Here is a 20,156-nt window from a genome sequence, read left to right on the forward strand (position 1 = left end):
TACGGTACTTAAAAATTTATTTACATTTAAGAACAACACCTACCAATTAAAGCATGTTAAAACAGATTTGACACTTGGAATATATAAAATACAACAAATACATACCAAACAATCTACGGAAAGATACCTTATTTACTTTTTCCTATAAATGGGTTCAGGTACCAATGGGTGCGTTTTGTTTTAAGTAGTGTACTTCTTTTTCCACCTTATATACGTGACGTAACCGAAGTGCTTATCTTCTATAGTAAAAAAGAATCCCACTTGCTTGTAAATTTAGGGAGTAAGTTTTATTCAACAAAGGATCTTAGGTAATTTTCCTTTTCCCGAATTCAAGAATGGATATCTAATTAACACCGAATTTTGTTTTTCTTCTTTGTTTTATCTATTTATATCGTCAACATAAACATCTACGTGTGGAAGCGGGAGAGAGAGAGAGAAAAAGGAGAGAGGAGAGAGAGCGTGTACAAAATTGACCTTTCACTCTCTGTGGATCTAGGGTTTCACAACAATTGAGAGCCACCGCATCGTCATCTTCATCGCCGTACTACAACTACAACTACTATCAAGAAATCATCTAAACCCTAGCTTTAATCTTCTCTTAATTCTCTATACTGAAAACAACAACAACAAGAAGAAAATCTGGATTTTAATTCTTCTTCATCACCATCGTTATCGTCATCATCTTCTATAAAAACCCTAAAATTCACTTTCTTTGGGTATTCTTTGGGTAAATCTGGGATAATCTGACTGAAACTTGAAAAACGATGACGTTTGATTAGTTGATTTGACATGATTTGACTTTTTTTTTCCTTGGATTTAAAGCATAATTTCAAAGATCTATTGAAGATGATGAGAAACTGAAAGGATACAAATTGATTTTTATTTTTATTTTTTGTGATTCCAGAGAAAAAAAGGAAAAAGAAAAATGTATAATTCGGTGGTGGTATTGTATGAAGGAGAAAGAGTGGTGGGAGAACTGGAATTGTTGTATGGTGGTGAAAACGGTGTCGTATGGGGAGAGAAGGTAATAAGGATCTCTCACTATTCGCCACCAAGTGAGAGGTGTCCACCACTGGCAGTACTACACACAATTACTTCATCATCTACTACTGGAAATGGAATAAGCTTCAAATTGGAACCAACAAAATCAAAGTCGCTGTCCCAAGACTCGCTCTTTCTTTTGCACTCCACTTGTCTCAGAGATAACAAGGTATAAACCCATTGCTGATTGCCAGTGTACCAAATTCAACTTGAAAACTTGAACTTGAGATGGTTAAAAAGGAAAAAAAAAACCCTGATTGAACTTGAATCATTTCCAAGACTGACTAACTATGGTTTAAAAAAAAAAATCCTAGAACAAAATTTTAAAATGAGGAATTAAATTCTTGATCCTTCATATTAAAAAATCAAAATCCTAATTGTAACAACTGGACTATGGATAATTTGGACTATGACCAAAATTGTTGTGAGGGAGATGCTAATTTGGCATGTACCCTTTTGCAGTTTTTCTTGAAATTTGGACTTTTGCAGAACTCCCTTTGCAGCTTTGTATCAAATTTGAGACCTACATGGGGTATTGCAGTCATGCAGTGTGAAGTTGAGAAAAGGGTTGGTTGATGGGATAGGGCTTTATTGTAGGATTTTAATTAAGGCACAATCTGTTCTTATATTACTGGACAAGCTGAAGTTTCATTAAAGAGCTACTGAATCTAAGGGAGATTATTTTTGTTCCTGATTTTATCTTTTTAAAAAATACTAAGCTGGGGCAAGCTAAAGGGGTCTATATTTAAGCGAAAACTCGAAGAGTATGTGAAGTTCTTTTACGAATGGTAATGTTCGGTCTTGCTAAAGGGGTCTATATTTAAGCGAAAACTCGAAGAGTATGTGAAGTTCTTTTACGAATGGTAGTGTTCTGATATACTGAACATAAAAAAGTCTATGTTGAAAGTCTACTGTAAATGTTGCAAATGGATAAACATGCTGCAACCGTTGTCACAAATGCATCTTCCATGTCTTCTGTGAATGTGCCTTTTGTGGCTTAGATTTCCTGAGACATCTTTCCTTTTATATCTGGTATTTATTTGGGCTCTTTCTCTTTCCCATTTAAATATCAACTGCTTGCTTATTAAAATTATTACTGCATACTTTCTGTTTATGCAGACTGCAGTAGTGTCACTTGGAAGAGAGGAGCTTCATTTAGTTGCCATGCAGTCTAAGAATTTTGGCGGACAGTGTCCTTGCTTTTGGGGATTTAAGGTTGCATCAGGGCTTTACAATTCTTGTTTAACAATGCTAAACCTTAGATGTCTTGGCATTGTATTTGACCTTGATGAGACACTCATAGTTGCCAACACAATGCGTTCATTTGAGGATAGAATAGAGGCCTTGCTACGGAAAATAAATTCAGAGTCAGATCCGCAGCGTGCCTCTGCTATGCTATCTGAGGTCAAGCGTTATCAGGAGGATAAGATTTTTTTGAAGCAATATGCCGAAAATGATCAGGTTATTGACAATGGAAAGGTGATCAAATCTCAGTCTGAGGTTTTCCCAGCGTTGTCTGATAATCACCAACCTATCGTCAGACCCCTGATTAGGTTGCAAGATAGAAACATTATTCTTACTCGTATTAATCCAATGGTATGTGTATTTTGCATTCCATCATCTTAGTACCTTCTTATCCCTGTTTTGTTAATTGTGCCATCTATGGTCCGCTGAGACTACTAGATGAGGAATGCGAGTCAGTTGTAAATCCTACCTTCAACACTGAAAGGGGTCTAGGGATGGGACTGTCTATTTCTCTTCGCCATTCTTCTTTTGCATTAAACTGTTTCATTGTGTGAAGCTTTATCTTCCTTTTTTTTTGGGGATGCATAACGAAATCTGTATCATGGCAGATCCGAGATACTAGTGTTCTTGTGAGATTGAGACCTGCTTGGGAGGATCTCCGAAGCTATCTGACTGCAAGGGGTCGGAAGCGCTTTGAAGTTTATGTATGCACAATGGCTGAAAGAGATTATGCTTTAGAAATGTGGAGGCTTCTTGACCCAGATTCAAACTTGATTAACTCAAAAGAGCTCTTGGATCGTATTGTCTGTGTTAAATCTGGCAAGTTTCTAAACTACCTAGATTTCACCAGGGCCATCATTCTTTTTCTTTCTCTTTCTCTAATCACTAATTGCTCATGAATATGCTGTAGGTTTGAGGAAATCTTTGTTCAATGTATTCCAAGATGGAAGTTGTCATCCTAAGATGGCATTGGTGATTGATGATCGCTTGAAAGTGTGGGATGAGAAGGATCAACCACGAGTGCACGTTGTTCCTGCATTTGCTCCATATTTTTCCCCTCAAGCTGAAGTATGTACTGCATTCTTCTAGTGTTTTGTTGAGGTGTTGAGCTAAATTATGTTAACATTCTGAAGCACTTGAACAATTTGACTGTAGGGCAACAATTCTGTTCCTGTCCTTTGTGTTGCCAGAAATGTAGCCTGCAATGTCAGAGGTGGATTTTTCAAGTAAGATTTTAAGAGACTCTAGCCCCACTTATGGGATTAAACTGGGTTTGTTGTTGTTGTATTTTATGAGACTCTAGAGATAAGTTGGTGCCAGTCACCTTTCTTGTCCAACTTATTTTATCTGATTGTATTTAGATTTGGTTTTCTCTCTGGGTTATTTTTTTTTTAAAAAAAAATTCTGATTGCACCTAGATGAGTTTCGCTTGACTCCCCTGACTTTGTGCAGAGATTTTGATGAGGGCCTATTACAACGAATATCTGAAGTTGCTTATGAAGATGACATTAAGCAAGTTCCTTCTGCTCCAGATGTTAGCAACTATTTGCTTTCAGAGGTTTGTGAGAATGAAATCTAAAGATTTCCATTTCTCTCCAATAACAGATCTTAGCTTTTCATGGTTATCTCCAATATGGATGATGAAATTTCGCACCGTCTTTAATTAAATGTTTATGAACTATGTATGAGAGGATCTGTTATTTGCTGGTCAGGATGATCCTTCAGCTGTAAATGGGAATAAAGATTCACTTGGATTTGATGGCATGGCTGATACTGAGGTTGAAAGGAGACTAAAGGTACAACATTGTAATGGTTGAGTGCTTTCATTCAGTTTGAGAATTTGTATTCATACTTTTCATGAGGTTCATAAGCGATGGATGTGCTTTTTCTGTTCCCTATTTTTAATTTTCGCTTCTACAGTTTATCGTTGCCTCTGGCATGTAGTGGAACTCCTGTTTTATTTGTGTCGAATGCTGTAGCGTAATATTTAGTTATCCTGACCTTTTAGGAAGCAATGTTGGCTTCAACCAGTGTTCCTTCTCAAATGACAAATTCGGATCCAAGAATCGCACCAGCTCTCCAGTACCCCGTCCCACCTGCTATTTCACAATCAACAATTCAAGCGCCAGTGGTGCCTTTTCCTGCTCAGCATCTCCCTCAAGTGACTTCTGTTCTTAAATCATCAGTAACTCAATTAAGTCCTCAGGACACAAGCTTGCAAAGTTCTCCTGCTAGGGAAGAGGGCGAGGTACCAGAATCTGAACTAGATCCTGATACAAGGAGGAGACTGCTTATATTGCAACATGGTCAAGACACGAGAGATCAAGTATCAAGTGAACCACAGTTTCCTATGGGGACTCCATTACAAGTGTCTGTACCACCTCGGGTGCAGCCACACGGTTGGTTTCCAGTGGAGGAAGAGATGAGCCCTAGACAACTTAATCGAGCATTGCCTCCCAAGGAATTTCCTTTAAATTCAGAGACTATGCATATTAACAAGAATCGGCCTCCTCATCCACCTTTTCTTCCCAAAATGGAGACCTCTGTCCCATCTGATAGAGTTCTTTTTGAAAGCCAGAGGCTGCCAAAAGAGGTAAATTATCTATTTGTTAACGGCAACAGCTTTGAAAGTTCATTTATGAGGAACTTATGGCCGACCTGTGGTTTGTTTGCGTTCCTTTTCCAGGTAATCCCTAGGGATGACAGGATGAGATTTTCTCAGTCACAACCTACTTTTCATCCAATGCCAGGTATACTCATGAACCATGCTTGAGATCACTCCTGTAAAATCTTTCCTAACCGTTTTGACACTTTAACTTGGACAATTTCTGATTGACCAACATTATTTCTTAGTTGTTAAGTTGCTATCCGAAAGCCTGTCAAGTACCGGAAATTCACAATAATAGATGCTTTAATTCAATAATCCTTCTCAGAACTCAGAAGTGGAAACAGCTAACTGAAAAGTGACTGGCTATTTTACGAGAAATTACAAAGTTTGTGGGGTATGGACCTCCTATAACATCCAGAGACACAAAACTAAGCAGTCCGGGCTCGTGCTTAGTGCTTTGGTTTAACCTCCTCCACCCCCCACCCCCACCCCCACCCAAAAAAAAACTTCTTGTATAAAAGGGAAATGTGATTTGGTTTATAGGAGTGCGTATTTGCATACGTTTTTCTGCCCATGAATAGGTGATGAGATATTATCATCCGTGCTGATCTAAGTAGAAGTGTTTTATGCGTACAGCCTAATTAACTGCACTTTGTTCTAATAAAGTACACACATGAAATTTGGAAGAAAAAACAAGATAACAACACAGGTTTTTGATACTACTACTGTGTGAATGTCATTGGACGAAAGACATGAAATGAGCTAAATCTATATTCAGAACATCATGTTGTGTTCACAAATTCTAGTTTCACAGGTGAGGAAGTCTCCTTGGGTCGGTCATCTTCCAGCAACAGGGATCTTGACCTTGAACCTGGACATTATGATCCATATTTAGAAACACCTGCTGGAGCTTTACAGGATATTGCATTCAAGTGTGGAGCAAAGGTACTCTCCCCCCTATGCCCAGTCATCATGCGGCACTATAATATAGTTTCCTCCCTCCTCTTTGTGAGGTCTCTGAATGCTTATGACAAATACTTGCAGGTGGAATTCAAGTCAGGTTTGCTTTCAAGTCCAGAACTGCAGTTTTCTGTGGAGGTATGTTGTAGCGCTTATATCCGCATTCCACTATTCCAATGAGCTTTATGTCTCACTTTTACTTAATGGAGCATGGAGCACTATCTGCAAGTTCCTATGGATCTTGCTTGTGTCTCTGGTGAGCTTTGTAAAGCCATGTTTCAGTAGCATGAACGTCAGCAATTGATGTGCTCGTAATTGCTCGTCATCAGCTTTGTTAAGACGAGCTTCCTCCCTGGTTTTCTGCTTTCTTTTTACTGAGGTCTAGCCATCTTATTGAATCGTGGTTTCTATTGCTTGTGTAGGTGTGGTTTGCTGGAGAAAAAATTGGAGAAGGAATTGGCCGGACGAGAAGGGAAGCACAGCGTCAGGCTGCTGAGGAATCTCTTATGAATCTGGCAGGTAAGTTGTGTTGTTGTCTGTCACAATTGACAGTAGGAAATGATTCGACATTTGCAGAAGTTGGCTTTACTGCAATTAGATCACCTCTTCTTGTATTAGCTGACCAAATATGTATTTCCATGGTCATGGAGTGTACTTTGAGCAAACGTGGTGATAGAGTAAAGTTCTGAACTGATGTCATTGTTGCTGGGAAGTATGAGTATTCCTGTGCAGTCTTCAGAGAGGGTTGGGGTTTTTCATTTTGTGCTGACTTTGAAGTTGTCTAAAGGATTCCGCTGTAAATGATGCCTCTTAACAGTGACATTTTGCTTTGTGAATTTTGTTTGGTCTAATGGGAATATTATTTGAACATGGAGAATAAGCTTGAAGAGCCCTGGTGGACCTTATCAAAAAAGAGAGAAAAAAAGAATAAGCTTGAAAAGCCCTGGTGGGAATAACAATAGTCATGCTAAAAGGATTTCATGCTGCCGCGCCACAGAGTTCGATTTTTCCTACTAATTCACTAAGTTGTTCGTTACTTCAATGCGAGCTCTGACATTTATGCTTTATTTTCAGCTGATGTTGACCTTTATCACTTGTAAATGAGCCTCGCATCGCCTTTCCCTCCTAACCAAAATGACCCAAAAAAAGAAAAAGAAAAAAAAGATAGGAGGTTTTGCAGTGTATATAGATGCTGCTTTTTCCTTCGTTCAAGTCATCCTTCTAGTTACGTGTGACTAATGCTTCGGTAGAATATTCTATGAACGATGTGTGTGATGTCAGTTAACCAGCTCCTTACCCAAAAAAAGGCCAGAGAGAGAAGAAAGTTTCTTTCTTTAGTGGAACAGCTGTGATCATATTACTTCATTTTGCTCAGACTTTTTTATGTTGATATTAGCTGTTGAATCCTTGTGTTAAGGAACTTTTGAGAGATATTATAGGTATCTAATGTGACCTATTTTTGGCTATGTTGCACAGACTCTCCAAAATGATGCCGCACCCGTGTCGGATCCTCCAAAAATACACTATTTTTGGAGGATCCGACACGCACCCGACAACATTTTCGGAGAGTCCGAGCAACATAGATTTTTGGTATAAATATAAATTAGCCATAAGATTTGTGGTTGGGGAAGATTGGGGTTAAGGGGGGATAACGAATTATCTTTGCTCTTGGTGATGATATCCATCTCTACTAGTCTTATACGGGACACTTGGTGCAGAGCGTTTTTTTTTAAAAATTAACTGGCGATATGCAATATCTGGGGATTTTGATGGTCATCGTGGTCAGATGTTAATGTTGCCAAATGTGTATGATCTTTCTTACTTTTTTTCATATTGCATCTGCAGACAAATACTTGTCACGTCTCAAACCTGATCCCAGTTCCACAGCAGGGGATGGATTTAGGTTTCCAAATGCAAGTGATAATGGGTTTGTTGACGACATGAGTCCTTTTGGGTATCAATCATATCTCAAGGAGGATCGTGTGTCACATTCGTTTGCATCAGAGCCTTCCAGAGTGTTGGATCCAAGGCTGGAGGTCTTGAAGAAGTCAGTGGGTTCAGTTGCCTCCCTTAGAGAACTGGTAAGATTTTATAAGTTTGCTATTTTAGTGTACCCTATTTACCTCAGTTTTTCTTTGAGGTCTTGGATTATGCCATTGATTATTTTGATTCTTCAGTGTGCGATTGAAGGACTTGGTTTGGCATTCCAAACTCAGCCTCAACTTTCAGCTAATCCGGGGAAAACTGAAATATACGCCCAGGTTGCTTATTTACTTCTCTTTCTTCTTTGCTATTGCTGTTTGATCGAAACAACATGCACAGTTGTAGTTTTAGGAACTCTTCCTTACATCTTTTTTACTCATGGTTTAGAGGCGATGTACCATTTATGATTTTGCACTAATTGTGACGTTGTGCTACATTGGCAGAGTGGATCTTGGTCATCTTTTATCATTGGCATTTAGTGCGCTGTGTGTGTGTGTGTGTGTGTGTGTTTTATCTATCTATTTAATAATCAGTATAGAAAAGATTTTTATTAATTTAGAGGTATCACTATGAGATTGCTTGAATATGTACAACAGAAGTTCAAGACCCGCTAAGCCTGAAGGGAGCTGATGAGATATAGCATTTCTGTTATTCTATTCAAATAACTTCTTGGTTGGTCTTGGCATTGTTCATTTAACCTTGAAGACATTTTTGAAACTGTTGCACTTCAATGTTACTGTTTTTCCTCTATTCTTCTCACATAGATAACATCTGTTGAGGATGAATATTGACTAGCCCACTTTTTTTACTGTGTCAATCAAACATTCATGCGTTGCCAACCAAGAAAAACATTCCACCTTGTGCACTAGTTTTCCAGTATTTCTCCATGGCTAACTGTTCATGTACATTCTCTACTGTAAAATCTCTGACATAGGATCTTACCATAAATTCACCTTTCTTGTCTGGCCTTCGAAAACTGTCCTCATTGTTGTTGCCTTGAAATTCCTGCACCAACAGAAGAATTTTGTGTCCAGTGCTCTCTTTTGTAGGTTAAATAATATTTAACGTTTAATCTGATATCGAGGTTTCTGGAAAGCATTGTTTGCTAATATTAAGGTCGATATTAGAAATGCATAGATGGTGGTCGGTGGAGATATGGTTTGTTATTTTGTTTGCAAAGTAGTGATTCTCATAGTTACAAGAAACAAGTATGCACTTAAGATGGCGGAGTTGCCATGTATGTTAATATTTTTTTTTAGCTTGCTGACATTTTGCTTAGTTACTTGTGTCCCTTGGTGATAACAATACAGGTGGAAATAGATGGACAAGTATTTGGCAAGGGAATTGGTTCAACATGGGATGATGCTAAAGCACAGGTACCTTAGATTGTAGAGCTTACATTTTTAGTTCCTCTTTGATCCCTTTTCTCTTTGGTTTAAAATTTTTGGCTGCACATTTGTCTCCCTAGGCTGCTGAAAGGGCTCTAGTTGCTTTGAAGTCAGAGCTGGGTCAATTTTCTCACAAGCGTCAGGGTTCTCCGAGGCAAGTGATTTCTGCCATTTGACTTTCTTCCTAGACTAATGTATTTTGCTCTACTTGGAAGGCGATTTACTTATGTCGCCTCCCAGAGAGAACCTAAATGAAACTGTGTCTTGGGGTTTTTTTTTTTGGGGTGGGGGTGGTTATATACAGATTCTTCTGCTTATTTGTTTTTTTGCTGCCATCTGATCCTAATTTATGTTTTCTTTGTTTTGGATTTGCGTTCTCCATGGCTTTGTTTGAGGCAAACTAGTTTTATTGTTTCTTTGGATGCATTTTAATGTTGCTCTTTGATCCAGATCATTGCAGCAGGGATTCTCCAATAAAAGATTGAGACCTGAGTATTCTCGGGGTATGCAGCGACTACCATCTTCTGGTAGATTCCCAAAGAACACTTCTGCTATGCCATGAACTGTATATAAAGAATTCTTGACCTCCGCTTGTACATCAACTGCATGGAGATTGTACACATGGGAATGCATGTCACTGTGATTTGTGAAGCCAATTGGGATCTTTACCACGAATTGCTCTCCTTGCTGTTCCAGCTCAACTATATCCGGATGCACTCCCACAACAGAAGCAAGTCTCTGGATTGACAGAGCAAATTGAATCACCTCTTGGGAGCCCAGCTAGGTGGATTCTTTACCCTTTGCAAGCAGTTCAAATCTGTAAAGTGTGGATGCCCTGTGATTTTCCGTGTGGATTTGTGACCCTGAGACGCAAAACCAACTTAGAGATCGGAATGAGGTTCACTTCATAAGCCACATACTTGGGGAGTTCTTGCATGCTCTGAATTCCCTTTTCATCGTACATTTGGATAGGCAAAATAGATGGGATGTAAAGTTGTAATGGCTATGCCCAATGGGTTTTCTGGAGGACATTTCAAATTTGACGATTCCATAGCTAATTGAGGGTATGATTGACCGTTTCTTTTCTTTTCTTTTTCGAGCGTCCTCTCTCCTGGTTTAGAATACCAAATAGGATAAGCGGAAAATTTTGTGCTTATTGTAGTCTAGTTTTTGCATTGTCTTTAGTACCAACGAGGTACAAATTACTGTCCAATGTAACCTGGATAACTGATTAATACAACTTTTAATTTCTTATACGGAGTCTCGCCAATTTTGATATTTTGACGGGGCAAAGCAAAAGGTGAATCTTGAACAAAAAGCAAAGTCAAATGGAACTGAGAAAATGGATCAAACTTGTTTTAAATATTGTGAGTTTCAACTTCTGGAGATATTCCATATGCAGAGAAGAGGAAAAGAAGGAAATGAATGATGAAAAATGAAGAGGAAATAAATAAAATGGGACTATGGGAGTGGAACTGAAAGAGGTGAAACCGAAGGTTATTTTGGATAAAAGTGTATCTTTTAATCCGATTTTCTTTTTTTGTTTTCTTCCCTTCACTTGGAGTGCAAGGATTAGAAAGATGTGAATAAAGAGGGAAAATTGTGGTTGAATCGACATAAAGGCGAAAAGGAAGGGAGGAGAAAAAAATTGGACACATCATATCATATATTTTGTTTGCTTTCACACACACACACACACACACACACATATATATATATATATATATATATATATATATATATATATATATATATATATATATATATATATATATATATATATACACTTATGCATTTTTCTTAGTTAAACTATCGATACAGAGGAGGGGGGCAAAACACCCAGACCTCCCACAAAATAATTTCACTTGTAGTATATTTTTTGTCTTGTCTTCTTATTATTTCTTTCACTTTCGTACATTGATCGCTCTAAGTTCTAATTAATTTGTTTATAAAGTAATTGGGAAAGTCCATTACTTAAATGGTCATTCAACTATTCGAAATTATCTTGTAAAGTCATCTTTCTTTTGTTGGTAACAGAAAAGTCACTTAACTATGCTTATAACACTCAGAATCTCACTCAACCAGATTTCTCAAACTTTTAATTGTCAAATACCTACTTTACCCTCTAGATTATCAACTTTTATCTTGTGTTTTTTTTCCTTTTTAATATTATAATTTTTTCTCTCTTTAATCAACATTATGGACTTACCTATAGAACAAATAAATTTTATTTAAAAATAAAATAAAAAAACTTTTCTAGCATATGTAATGTCGGAATAATAATATAATTGAGCATAATTATCAAGAGTATATAATGTATATTATAAAAATACTTTTATTTTAAATAACTATTTTCTATAGTACGTGCATGGAATATATATTTTTTAAACTTTTATTTCTTTCATTCTACTATGCTCAATATTTTATTATTCCAACATTATATATATGCTTAAATACTAGTTTTACTTGTTTAGTTATAAATAAAATTTATTTATTCTAAGGTAGGTCCATAATATAAATTAAAAAAAGAAAAAGTTATAATATTAAAAACTTAAAAATTATAAAGAAGGTAAAAGTTGATAATTTATAGGGTAAAATAGGTATTTGGTGATTAAAAGTTTGAGAAATCTATTTGAGTCACCTTCTGAGTGTTGAAGGCATAATTAAGTGACGTTGCTGTTACAAACGAAAGAAAGATGACTTTAGCAGATAATTTCAAATGGCTAAGTAACTATCTGAGTAATGAACTCGAAATTTGGGTGATCTAGGGAAGATAAACAAGTAAATGAAAACATGGCACTAACAAATTAAAGAAAAAAAAAACGATGTTTCTTTCAAACCATGTTATTAGAAGATATCATCAATATGATGATTGGAACGAAACCAGAAGCACGACTGGGGATCTATACGCAAACAACAGTCTTCTAACGAGTACTGATTGTTTTAGAGAAGAGATGAAATAGTTAGTTAAAAGTTCCGATCTTTTGCATTGAAGAAAATGAGGAGAGGAGAGGATAACTGTTACACCATGTACGTCCGAAGGTGACGTACAATGAATATGATATTTGTTAATCATGATTTAAATGAGTTTAAAGTCATAATATGACTATATATGATGGTTGGAAAAAATACATAAAGTTTGGGGAAAATCGGATTAAAATTGCGGAAAAATCGACTAAGAATTTGCCATATAACAGAGCTTTTTGAGAAATAAATTTCGTATGCTATATGAGGTCTTTTTGGGACATATTATATACCAAATTGAAGGTCTTGGAATGTAGTTTCCAACGCTTTTAACCGTTTGTTCATACGATATCCGAATAAAAAGATATAAGTATTGGAAAATGGGCGAATCAGAGGGTGCCAAGCTAGCACCTTTTGACTTTTCAAAAGTTTGATAAATATGTTTTAACTCGTCTCTCCCTCTTCATTTTACATAGAATCTGACCAGAGACACCATAAAAGAACGGTCTTTGAGCTCTCTAATAGTTTCAAATAATACTAACATCCCGGATACGAAATCGAGAAGCGATAACATCAGAACGATCCCTACGACGTAAGTATCACTATATCATCCCTCTTTTTCTTTGTAGTTTGAGTTTTGGAATGTATTTAATAGTTAATAAAAATTTATAATTTTTGTATTTAAGCTTTAAAATATCAAGAAAAGTTGATAAATTCGTTTCTTAATAGTTAGACCACACGGGACGGTGATCGAAAGCTGTGAGTTCGAATTATTTGATTTGTAGTAGACTGTTTTGTGGGCTGTTTTGTGTTGCTTTTGGGCAGTCTATTGTGCTGCTGATTTATGGAGTTTGGAAAGATAAAAATGGCGTGGAGAAACGCCACATGTGGTAGGGTAGTAGGCTGGTCGCTCGTCGTTGTAGTTGCAGGCTAATTGATAATTTGTTTATTGGGTGTATTATGGTTTATTTGAGGGTTTTGTTGTATTGAAGGTCTCGAATTGTAATTAGGTTGGTTTTAAGTTGCTGATTGTATTATGTTTGTATCTCGCCTATAGTAGGCTTGAGGGAGCAGTAAAATCAGGGGAAATGCTGCCCGTTTTATTTTAGAATCGAGTTATCATTTGAGATACATAATATACTACCGCCATCTAAATTGTACACGTATTTCTTTGTTATAGGGTTGGCGCGCTAGTTGTCATAAGCTTGTTGTTGAGTTGCATTGACGACTTGAGGTATGTTAAGGCTATCCCTTCTTTCTTTTTGGCATGATCCAAATGATACAAACGAAACGAGCAAAATACGCAACTTTCATAAATGACTCTATTCATAGAAATACTAGGGGTGTCTATATTCTTGATTCCCCATGTGAATTATTATTATATCCTCTGTTCATGAGTCCCAGAAAAATATGTATTTGATAAAGTTTGTCCGAAAGGAATATAAATTTTATGATATTCGAGAAATCTTATTAACGTATTTCTTATGCATTTCATGCATTTATACATGTACATTGACCCATGACCAGAAGGCGTTATATACGCGTATATTATATGTATATGGGATATGGAAAAAGGTTACGGCGTTATATATCACCACTACCTGATGAGCTGGTATATGTTGATGATTTTGCCCACAGTGGCCGAGATGATATGATGGGATGCCCTCAGAGGCTTGATAATGTTATGTACACCTATACCTATGCATGATACGGCATTTACACGCACGTGCATGATATTATAAATGTTTCAGGATTCACAAAGTTATTTAGACTCACAGGTGAAATTCTTTACCCCATGTTTCATCTATGTCTTTTATGTATTGATTTTCATGCTTTACATACTCAGTACATTATTCGTACTGACATCCCTTTTTGCCTGGGGACGCTGCGTTTCATGCCCGCAGGTGCAGGTAGACAGGCTGACGGCCCCCCTTCTTAGGATCCTTGATCAGCGAGAGTTGGTGTGCTCCATTTGATCCGGAGCTGCTTTGAGTTTTGGTACGATGTGTTTACATATATATATATATGGGTACGACGGGGCCCAGTCTCTTCCTTTATACAGTTGTACACTCTATTAGAGGTCTGTAGACAGTCATGTATATTTATATAGTATGTGGCCTTGTCGGCTCGCCCTACAGTATATATATGTATGTATATATGTCTTTTGGGCATGTTTTCCCACGTAGGTTGTTCATATGAATTAATAGTTTATTTTCAGACGTTATGCATGACCTACACTTATTTCATGTTTATATCTTAGACGAATGCTTATGGGTGTTCAATAGGTAGAACTCGGGCACTCGTCACCGCCTATCGGTTTGGGTCGTGACAATAACTAATAGATAAATTTAAATTCATATTGCTTTTTAGGGTGATAATAAGATTATGGACAAAATTTAAAATGTCAAAGAATATTCGTTGAAGGGTGAACGAAATTAAAATAGGTAAATTGAAAAAGTACATATCTTATAACATGTTAAAAAACATTATCGTAACAACTTTGAAAAATATTCGTCTTATAGTTTTTTAATTAAAGCAAAATAAACTATTATAAAAAATACATAGCATATTCAATTACATTGTGAATGTTAAAGGCATACTTGATTGAAAGAGTGAAATCCATAAACTTCTAGCCAAGTTGTTTCATTAATGCTATTAGTGTTTAATGACAATTAATATTTATTTCTCTTCCATGATTCCTTCTTCTCTTCTTTTCTTCTTACGTAATTTTTTTTTTCTTTTCATTCGAGGTGTTTTACAAAATCGAACAAAATTTATATATTTTTCATGAAATAAATGTTATTATTCATAATTAAGTAAAAAATGTATAACCACAAATAAGATCTTCTTTAGTCAACAAAATCTCCATCCAACTACTTAAAGTTGACTACATATCTTCTTGTAATAAATTTACCCTTGTCTATAGTAAATTCATCTTGTAAATTCCCCATTTTTGACTGCAAACATAAAGTAAAAAAAGTGAATAAACAGTATAAGAACATAATTAACACATATATATACAGAGATTCTCACGTTTATGTGTGTGCTTATATATATGTATTGAGAGAGAAAAATCTCTTAATCCAGGGATTTTGCAGAGCTAGAGAGAGAAAGAAGAGAGAAGGAGAAGAGGAATGGCTTCATTCGATGCGTTCAGTATGGACGGTGAGTCGCCGGCACCGGCACCGGCACCGGCGGCATCAACTCCGTTCGACGACGGAGACTACGGCAGCTACGAAGAATCCTCTTTCACGTCGCCGTACCATGGCTCTGGCGGATTCGGTGGAGAGTATGAGGAGGAAGTGACGGTGGAACACGTTTCTCATACCGTCGATAGTCCCGATCCCTACGGGTTCGTGTCGGATAGCCAAACCGATCCATTCGGAGCTCCGATCCCGAATGGGAATGGTAAGCCCTACGATCTAGGTGATGATTCTGAGGGAATTTTCAGCTCCGATGGACCCGTCCTTCCTCCTCCTAATGAAATGCGAGAGGAAGGTTTTGCACTCCGCGAATGGCGTAGGTTTGTTCTACTTCATTCCTATTTTATTGCGAATTTATTTTAATTCACTATATTGCCAAAATTGGAAAAAATCGAAATTGAGCTGTTTTTTTAGATTTTAACTTATATTGATAGATCTATTGCTTATTGTTAATTACTGTAAATGCCAGTTCATTGATAAGATCAGTTTTATTTTATAGTTCGTAAGCTCTTTAGTGAGCTATATCGAACTGTGATTTTAGTTCCGCAATTTTTTATTTTATGGTTTGATTTGCAGATCTGGTGATGATATTAATAGATCTGTTAGTTTTCGGTTTGTTCTCATTTTAAATAGATTTAGTTGTGTAAACGGCTCATCCTTATGATTTCTTAGCGGAGAAAAGAGACTGAAAATAGAAAAATTGGATTCTTTAGATCTTATCTTTTCGAGTATTTTGTTGCTAGTCATCTTTTGCCGGAGGTGATGCATAACGATCAAAAATTTGTGAGAACTTTATTGGTGCTGATTTTCTACTGCATTGAGTGGTGTAAAGATTACTTCTTTGTGCCATGGGACAGAATAATTTTTAGTGTGGTATATCCCCAATAAGTTAGTTATTCTTTAGTGGTAAAATTAAGTAAAGTTTGTGGCAATAGCTAGTTAGTTATATTTAAAGCTAAAAAAAGATATTGTTAGAGCTAGATTAATTTCTGGAATTGGTTCATAGATCGTCGCGTATGGAGAAAGAACTTAGACAGATGATACAAAGTTCTACATTAGTGGTTGCATCTCATTGTTAATTGAGATCTAAAGTTGATTTGACTTTGTTCTACTGGTAGTAGTGTGCTAAAAAAGCATATTCTGGAAAGTTAGCTTAGGAAAATATCGGCCAAGTTTCGCTTGGCTAATTCTTTATTGAGAATGATTGGTTCTGTACAATTCCTTTTCCATTTGGTAATCATCATTTTGTTTGAATTGGGGGTTGTGGCTTTTTCCAAAAAGGGAAAAAAAGAAATGGGGGAGGTATGGCGTGGGGGTGATACAAATGGAGTAGCATTCTATTGGTGGCGTGGGGGTGATACATATGGAGTAGCACTCTATTGGTGCTATTGGCTGGATTAGGACCAGATGTTGCTCCTATTCCATAGCAGTTGATCTTTATCGCAATAGAGAGGGTTAAAGGGACATTCTAGAAAATATCCCTCTTGCACTTTAATAATTACAAATATAACCTTCAACTATTCTTATGTGCATTTTAAGTCTAAAAAAAGACGCATGTAGTTCATGTGAGCGACACAAAGGGATACTTTTGCCTTTTTTAAAAAAAGAAGAAGACAAACTCAGTCATAATAGTAGTAACAACAAATGAGCTGGGGTGCAATGGCTCAACAGGACCTTTTTATCCTCCTGATCCATCAAGATCCCATCCTTTTACCTATACAAATGTAGTAGTTAATAATAATTGTTCAAATAAATGATAGGGGAGTTTTTTTTTTTTGCATGAAGGCATTTACATCAACAAAAACAAGAAGCAAAGATTGAAATAAACGAGAACCAGTAAAGGGATAGGATTGTTGTCGATCACATTAGAACGGGGAGTAGTGATGTTATAACTTGAGGCATGCCTTCAGCCTTGAAACTAGGTGCATAGGGAACTACTTGTTGAACTCTTTATCGTGTTTAGACAACAGATCATTGAAGGCACTACGTTGAACGCCATGACACTTTGTAATAAATAAAGTCGCAAAGTCACATATTAATTGTTAATGTGAATGAGTTTTTAGTTATTAGAATTAAGAAATTAGAAATTTAGTGCAATAAAATTAGCCTTAAGATCGTGATTAGAAACTTAAAACTGCATTGCACCTCATTAAAAAAATGTATACAGCTCTTGAATTTGGTTGACGTGATTTTACTGTCTTTCACTTAATTATAGCTCTCTCAATCCTTTCCCAATATGATTATTAATTGTGTTTATAATTATTTTTCCTTGCATTAAATAATAAATATATGCATTTTTATTTTTTTACTTTTATCCTCTCCACTACCAGTCGCCTTTGATAACAATGAAGGGCAGTTGCAAACGTAACAATTGTGTGTGGGGGCAGGGATTGGGTTATGGCTTTGTATTAGGAGGTGAGGTGTTGAACAGCAACGAACGACTGTTGCTGGAGAAGAGAATTTTAGCCATCTAGGCGATGTTTCTTTTTGCTTTTCTCCCATAAATAAAAAAGAATCCCATGACAGTAGCACATGCTTCTTATTGGCCACAGATTTTTCTAACTCCCCGTAGTTGAAAGGAGGAATAGCGAGCAATTCATATGCATGTAGAATGTCAAATGAGTGACAAATTTTGGAGGTTTAATTAGCATATACTAGATCAAATTATGGATATGTGCGCAATTCTCTGTTGGGAATTTTGAAGGTGCTCGTATATATGTGCCTTGCTATAATCCATTTTTCACTTGTTTTTTGGTGAATGCAGGCAAAATGCTATCCGTCTTGAGGAGAAGGAGAAGAGGGAAAAGGAAATCAGAAACCAAATTATTGAGGAAGGTGAAGAATATAAGAAAGCATTCTATGAGAAAAGAAAGCTCACTGTTGAGACCAACCAGTCAACAAACCGTGAGAAAGAGAAGGTGAAGCTTTAGAGAGTATAGTTACTCTTACTAACTGGAGTTACATTTGATCCTTCATACTCTTGCTTAAAACTTTTTTATCTATAACTTTGACAAGTTATTTCGCCTTGACAGTTGTACTTGAGTAATCAAGAAAAGTTCCATAAAGAAGCTGACAAACAATATTGGAAAGCCATAGCTGAGCTCATTCCTAAGGAGGTGGCCACCATTGAGAAGAAGGGAAGGAAGAAGGATCAAGAGAAGAAGCCATCCGTCACAGTTCTCCAAGGGCCTAAACCTGGGAAACCTACTGAACTTTCAAGGATGCGCCACATACTGCTGAAGCTTAAGCACAGCCCACCACCTCACATGATACCACCCCCTCCCCCTCCTGCCAAGGACGCCAAAGCTGCGAAGGATGGAAAAGACACCAAGGATGGAAAAGACGCCAAGGGGAAAGATTCCAAGAATGCTAAAGATGAAGCACCAAATGGAACTTCAGATGCACCTCCCAGTGATGCCAAAGTTACTCAGACATCAGAAGAACCTACTGCTGCAGAATGATTGCCATTGTGCCTAATTTCATTAATCTTTAATGTGTAATGTGTTGTCCTCTACAAAATAACTCTTTTCTTTATGAATTTTGTATCACTTACTACCTTCTGTGCCATTCTACTACTATTTTATTGGTTCGAGACGGACAATAGCTGCTGCGTTTTGTTGCACTGAACGTCTGAGATCTGTTATTGTACTATTTAGGTCTTTCTTTATTGTAGGTGAATTCACTATTTTCTTGTTCACAGAAACCTTATATTCCTTGAAAGTTGATTTTGTGGTGCAAGTACGATCCCTTTGTCGTTATAGGATTTTTTGCATGATTACGTATTTCATTTTTGCATTATACCCCCACACTGCCCAACCACATCCATCACACACCCCCACCCCAACCCTCTTGCCAACCACCCCACCGCCACTCACGACCCCTCACCACCACCCATCCCTGCACCACCTAATTATTTTTTAAAGTTTCTATTTTATCTTTTACCTTAATTTACTATATATAATTGTAATTAAGAGTTAAGGGTGTTTTAATAAACTTACATATTATATAGTACCGCATTCAACCAAATAATAAAAATATTATTAAATTATAACAAACGGCGGTCTATCCAAACATTGTATAAAAGAAATAGTATAAATGTGAAAATTCTCCAACACGTAGAATTATTTGTATCAAGATTATGGTCCGTCCGGCATAACTTGTAAACACAAAATTTTTCGTTCTTCTGCTCAGCATAACTTTGTGAAAGTTATGAACCGTCCGACATAATTTGAGAACACGTAATTTTTCATTTTTCTGGCCATCATAACTTTGTGAAACTTGTAAAAATAACCGCGAGGTTAGTTTCACATAAATTCACTACACAAAAATAAAATGTAGATGTAGAAATGACATCATGTAGCCACTCTAAAAGACCGCTATTTAGAAATTAGCCAGTGTGTCTTGAATTTCAGTTTTTCAGTTTAATTTTTTGGGACAAAAGTGTTCTGAATTGTCCTGAAGTAAAGATTTTTAGTTTAAAATTTCAGGATAAAATATGTACTGGCTAATCTCTAAATAACATCCCAAAAATGGCTATCTGTGCACTTGCCCCAATTTAAATTGTGGCCTAAATAATTCTATTTGTAAAAATTATAGATTGACTTAGGACCTTAATGGTATTACAAGGGTATATAATATACATACATGACGTGTATTTTGTATTTTTCGCTAAATATGTGTGAAGTGTAATAAGTCTTCTTTAAAATAGAAATATTTTCTTACTGCTTAACCGTATCTCGTGGCCTGTTACAGCTCAGCTCCCCA

At 36.6% G+C, this 20,156-nt stretch overlaps 2 protein-coding genes across 2 annotated transcripts; both read left to right on the plus strand.

The window, feature by feature from the left end:
* The first annotated feature begins 415 nt into the window (after positions 1-415).
* LOC107766631 (RNA polymerase II C-terminal domain phosphatase-like 1) lies at positions 416-10,479 on the plus strand. The gene is made up of 18 exons (XM_075234856.1): positions 416-541; positions 905-1,210; positions 2,161-2,637; positions 2,895-3,105; positions 3,197-3,354; positions 3,442-3,512; positions 3,739-3,844; positions 3,999-4,082; positions 4,295-4,879; positions 4,973-5,036; positions 5,709-5,839; positions 5,939-5,992; positions 6,277-6,373; positions 7,700-7,935; positions 8,032-8,115; positions 9,148-9,213; positions 9,306-9,379; positions 9,676-10,479. Exons 2-18 carry the CDS (start codon positions 926-928, stop codon positions 9,785-9,787), a joined length of 2,895 nt encoding a protein of 964 aa, XP_075090957.1. The 5' UTR covers positions 416-541; positions 905-925; the 3' UTR covers positions 9,788-10,479.
* Positions 10,480-15,119: 4,640 nt separating this feature from the next.
* Positions 15,120-19,133, plus strand: LOC107815373 (clathrin light chain 2). Its single transcript, XM_016640942.2, has 3 exons — positions 15,120-15,712; positions 18,157-18,310; positions 18,425-19,133. The coding sequence occupies exons 1-3, from the start codon at positions 15,324-15,326 to the stop codon at positions 18,851-18,853; spliced, it is 972 nt and encodes a 323-aa protein (XP_016496428.1). The 5' UTR covers positions 15,120-15,323; the 3' UTR covers positions 18,854-19,133.
* Positions 19,134-20,156: the final 1,023 nt, after the last annotated feature.

This window comes from Nicotiana tabacum, chromosome 17, assembly GCF_000715075.1.
Source record: "Nicotiana tabacum cultivar K326 chromosome 17, ASM71507v2, whole genome shotgun sequence".
Classification (NCBI taxonomy): Eukaryota; Viridiplantae; Streptophyta; class Magnoliopsida; order Solanales; family Solanaceae; genus Nicotiana; species Nicotiana tabacum.

Excerpts from the sequence above, each read along its gene's own strand:
- LOC107815373 (XM_016640942.2), top strand. The coding sequence starts at position 15,324 with ATGGCTTCATTCGATGCGTTCAGTATGGACGGTGAGTCGCCGGCACCG. Across the intron at positions 15,713-18,156 it reads GCACTCCGCGAATGGCGTAG|GCAAAATGCTATCCGTCTTG; the intron begins GTTTGTTCTACT and ends TGGTGAATGCAG. Across the intron at positions 18,311-18,424 it reads CAAACCGTGAGAAAGAGAAG|TTGTACTTGAGTAATCAAGA; the intron begins GTGAAGCTTTAG and ends TCGCCTTGACAG.
- LOC107766631 (XM_075234856.1), top strand. The coding sequence starts at position 926 with ATGTATAATTCGGTGGTGGTATTGTATGAAGGAGAAAGAGTGGTGGGA. Across the intron at positions 6,374-7,699 it reads ATCTCTTATGAATCTGGCAG|ACAAATACTTGTCACGTCTC; the intron begins GTAAGTTGTGTT and ends TTGCATCTGCAG. Across the intron at positions 9,214-9,305 it reads GGGATGATGCTAAAGCACAG|GCTGCTGAAAGGGCTCTAGT; the intron begins GTACCTTAGATT and ends TTGTCTCCCTAG.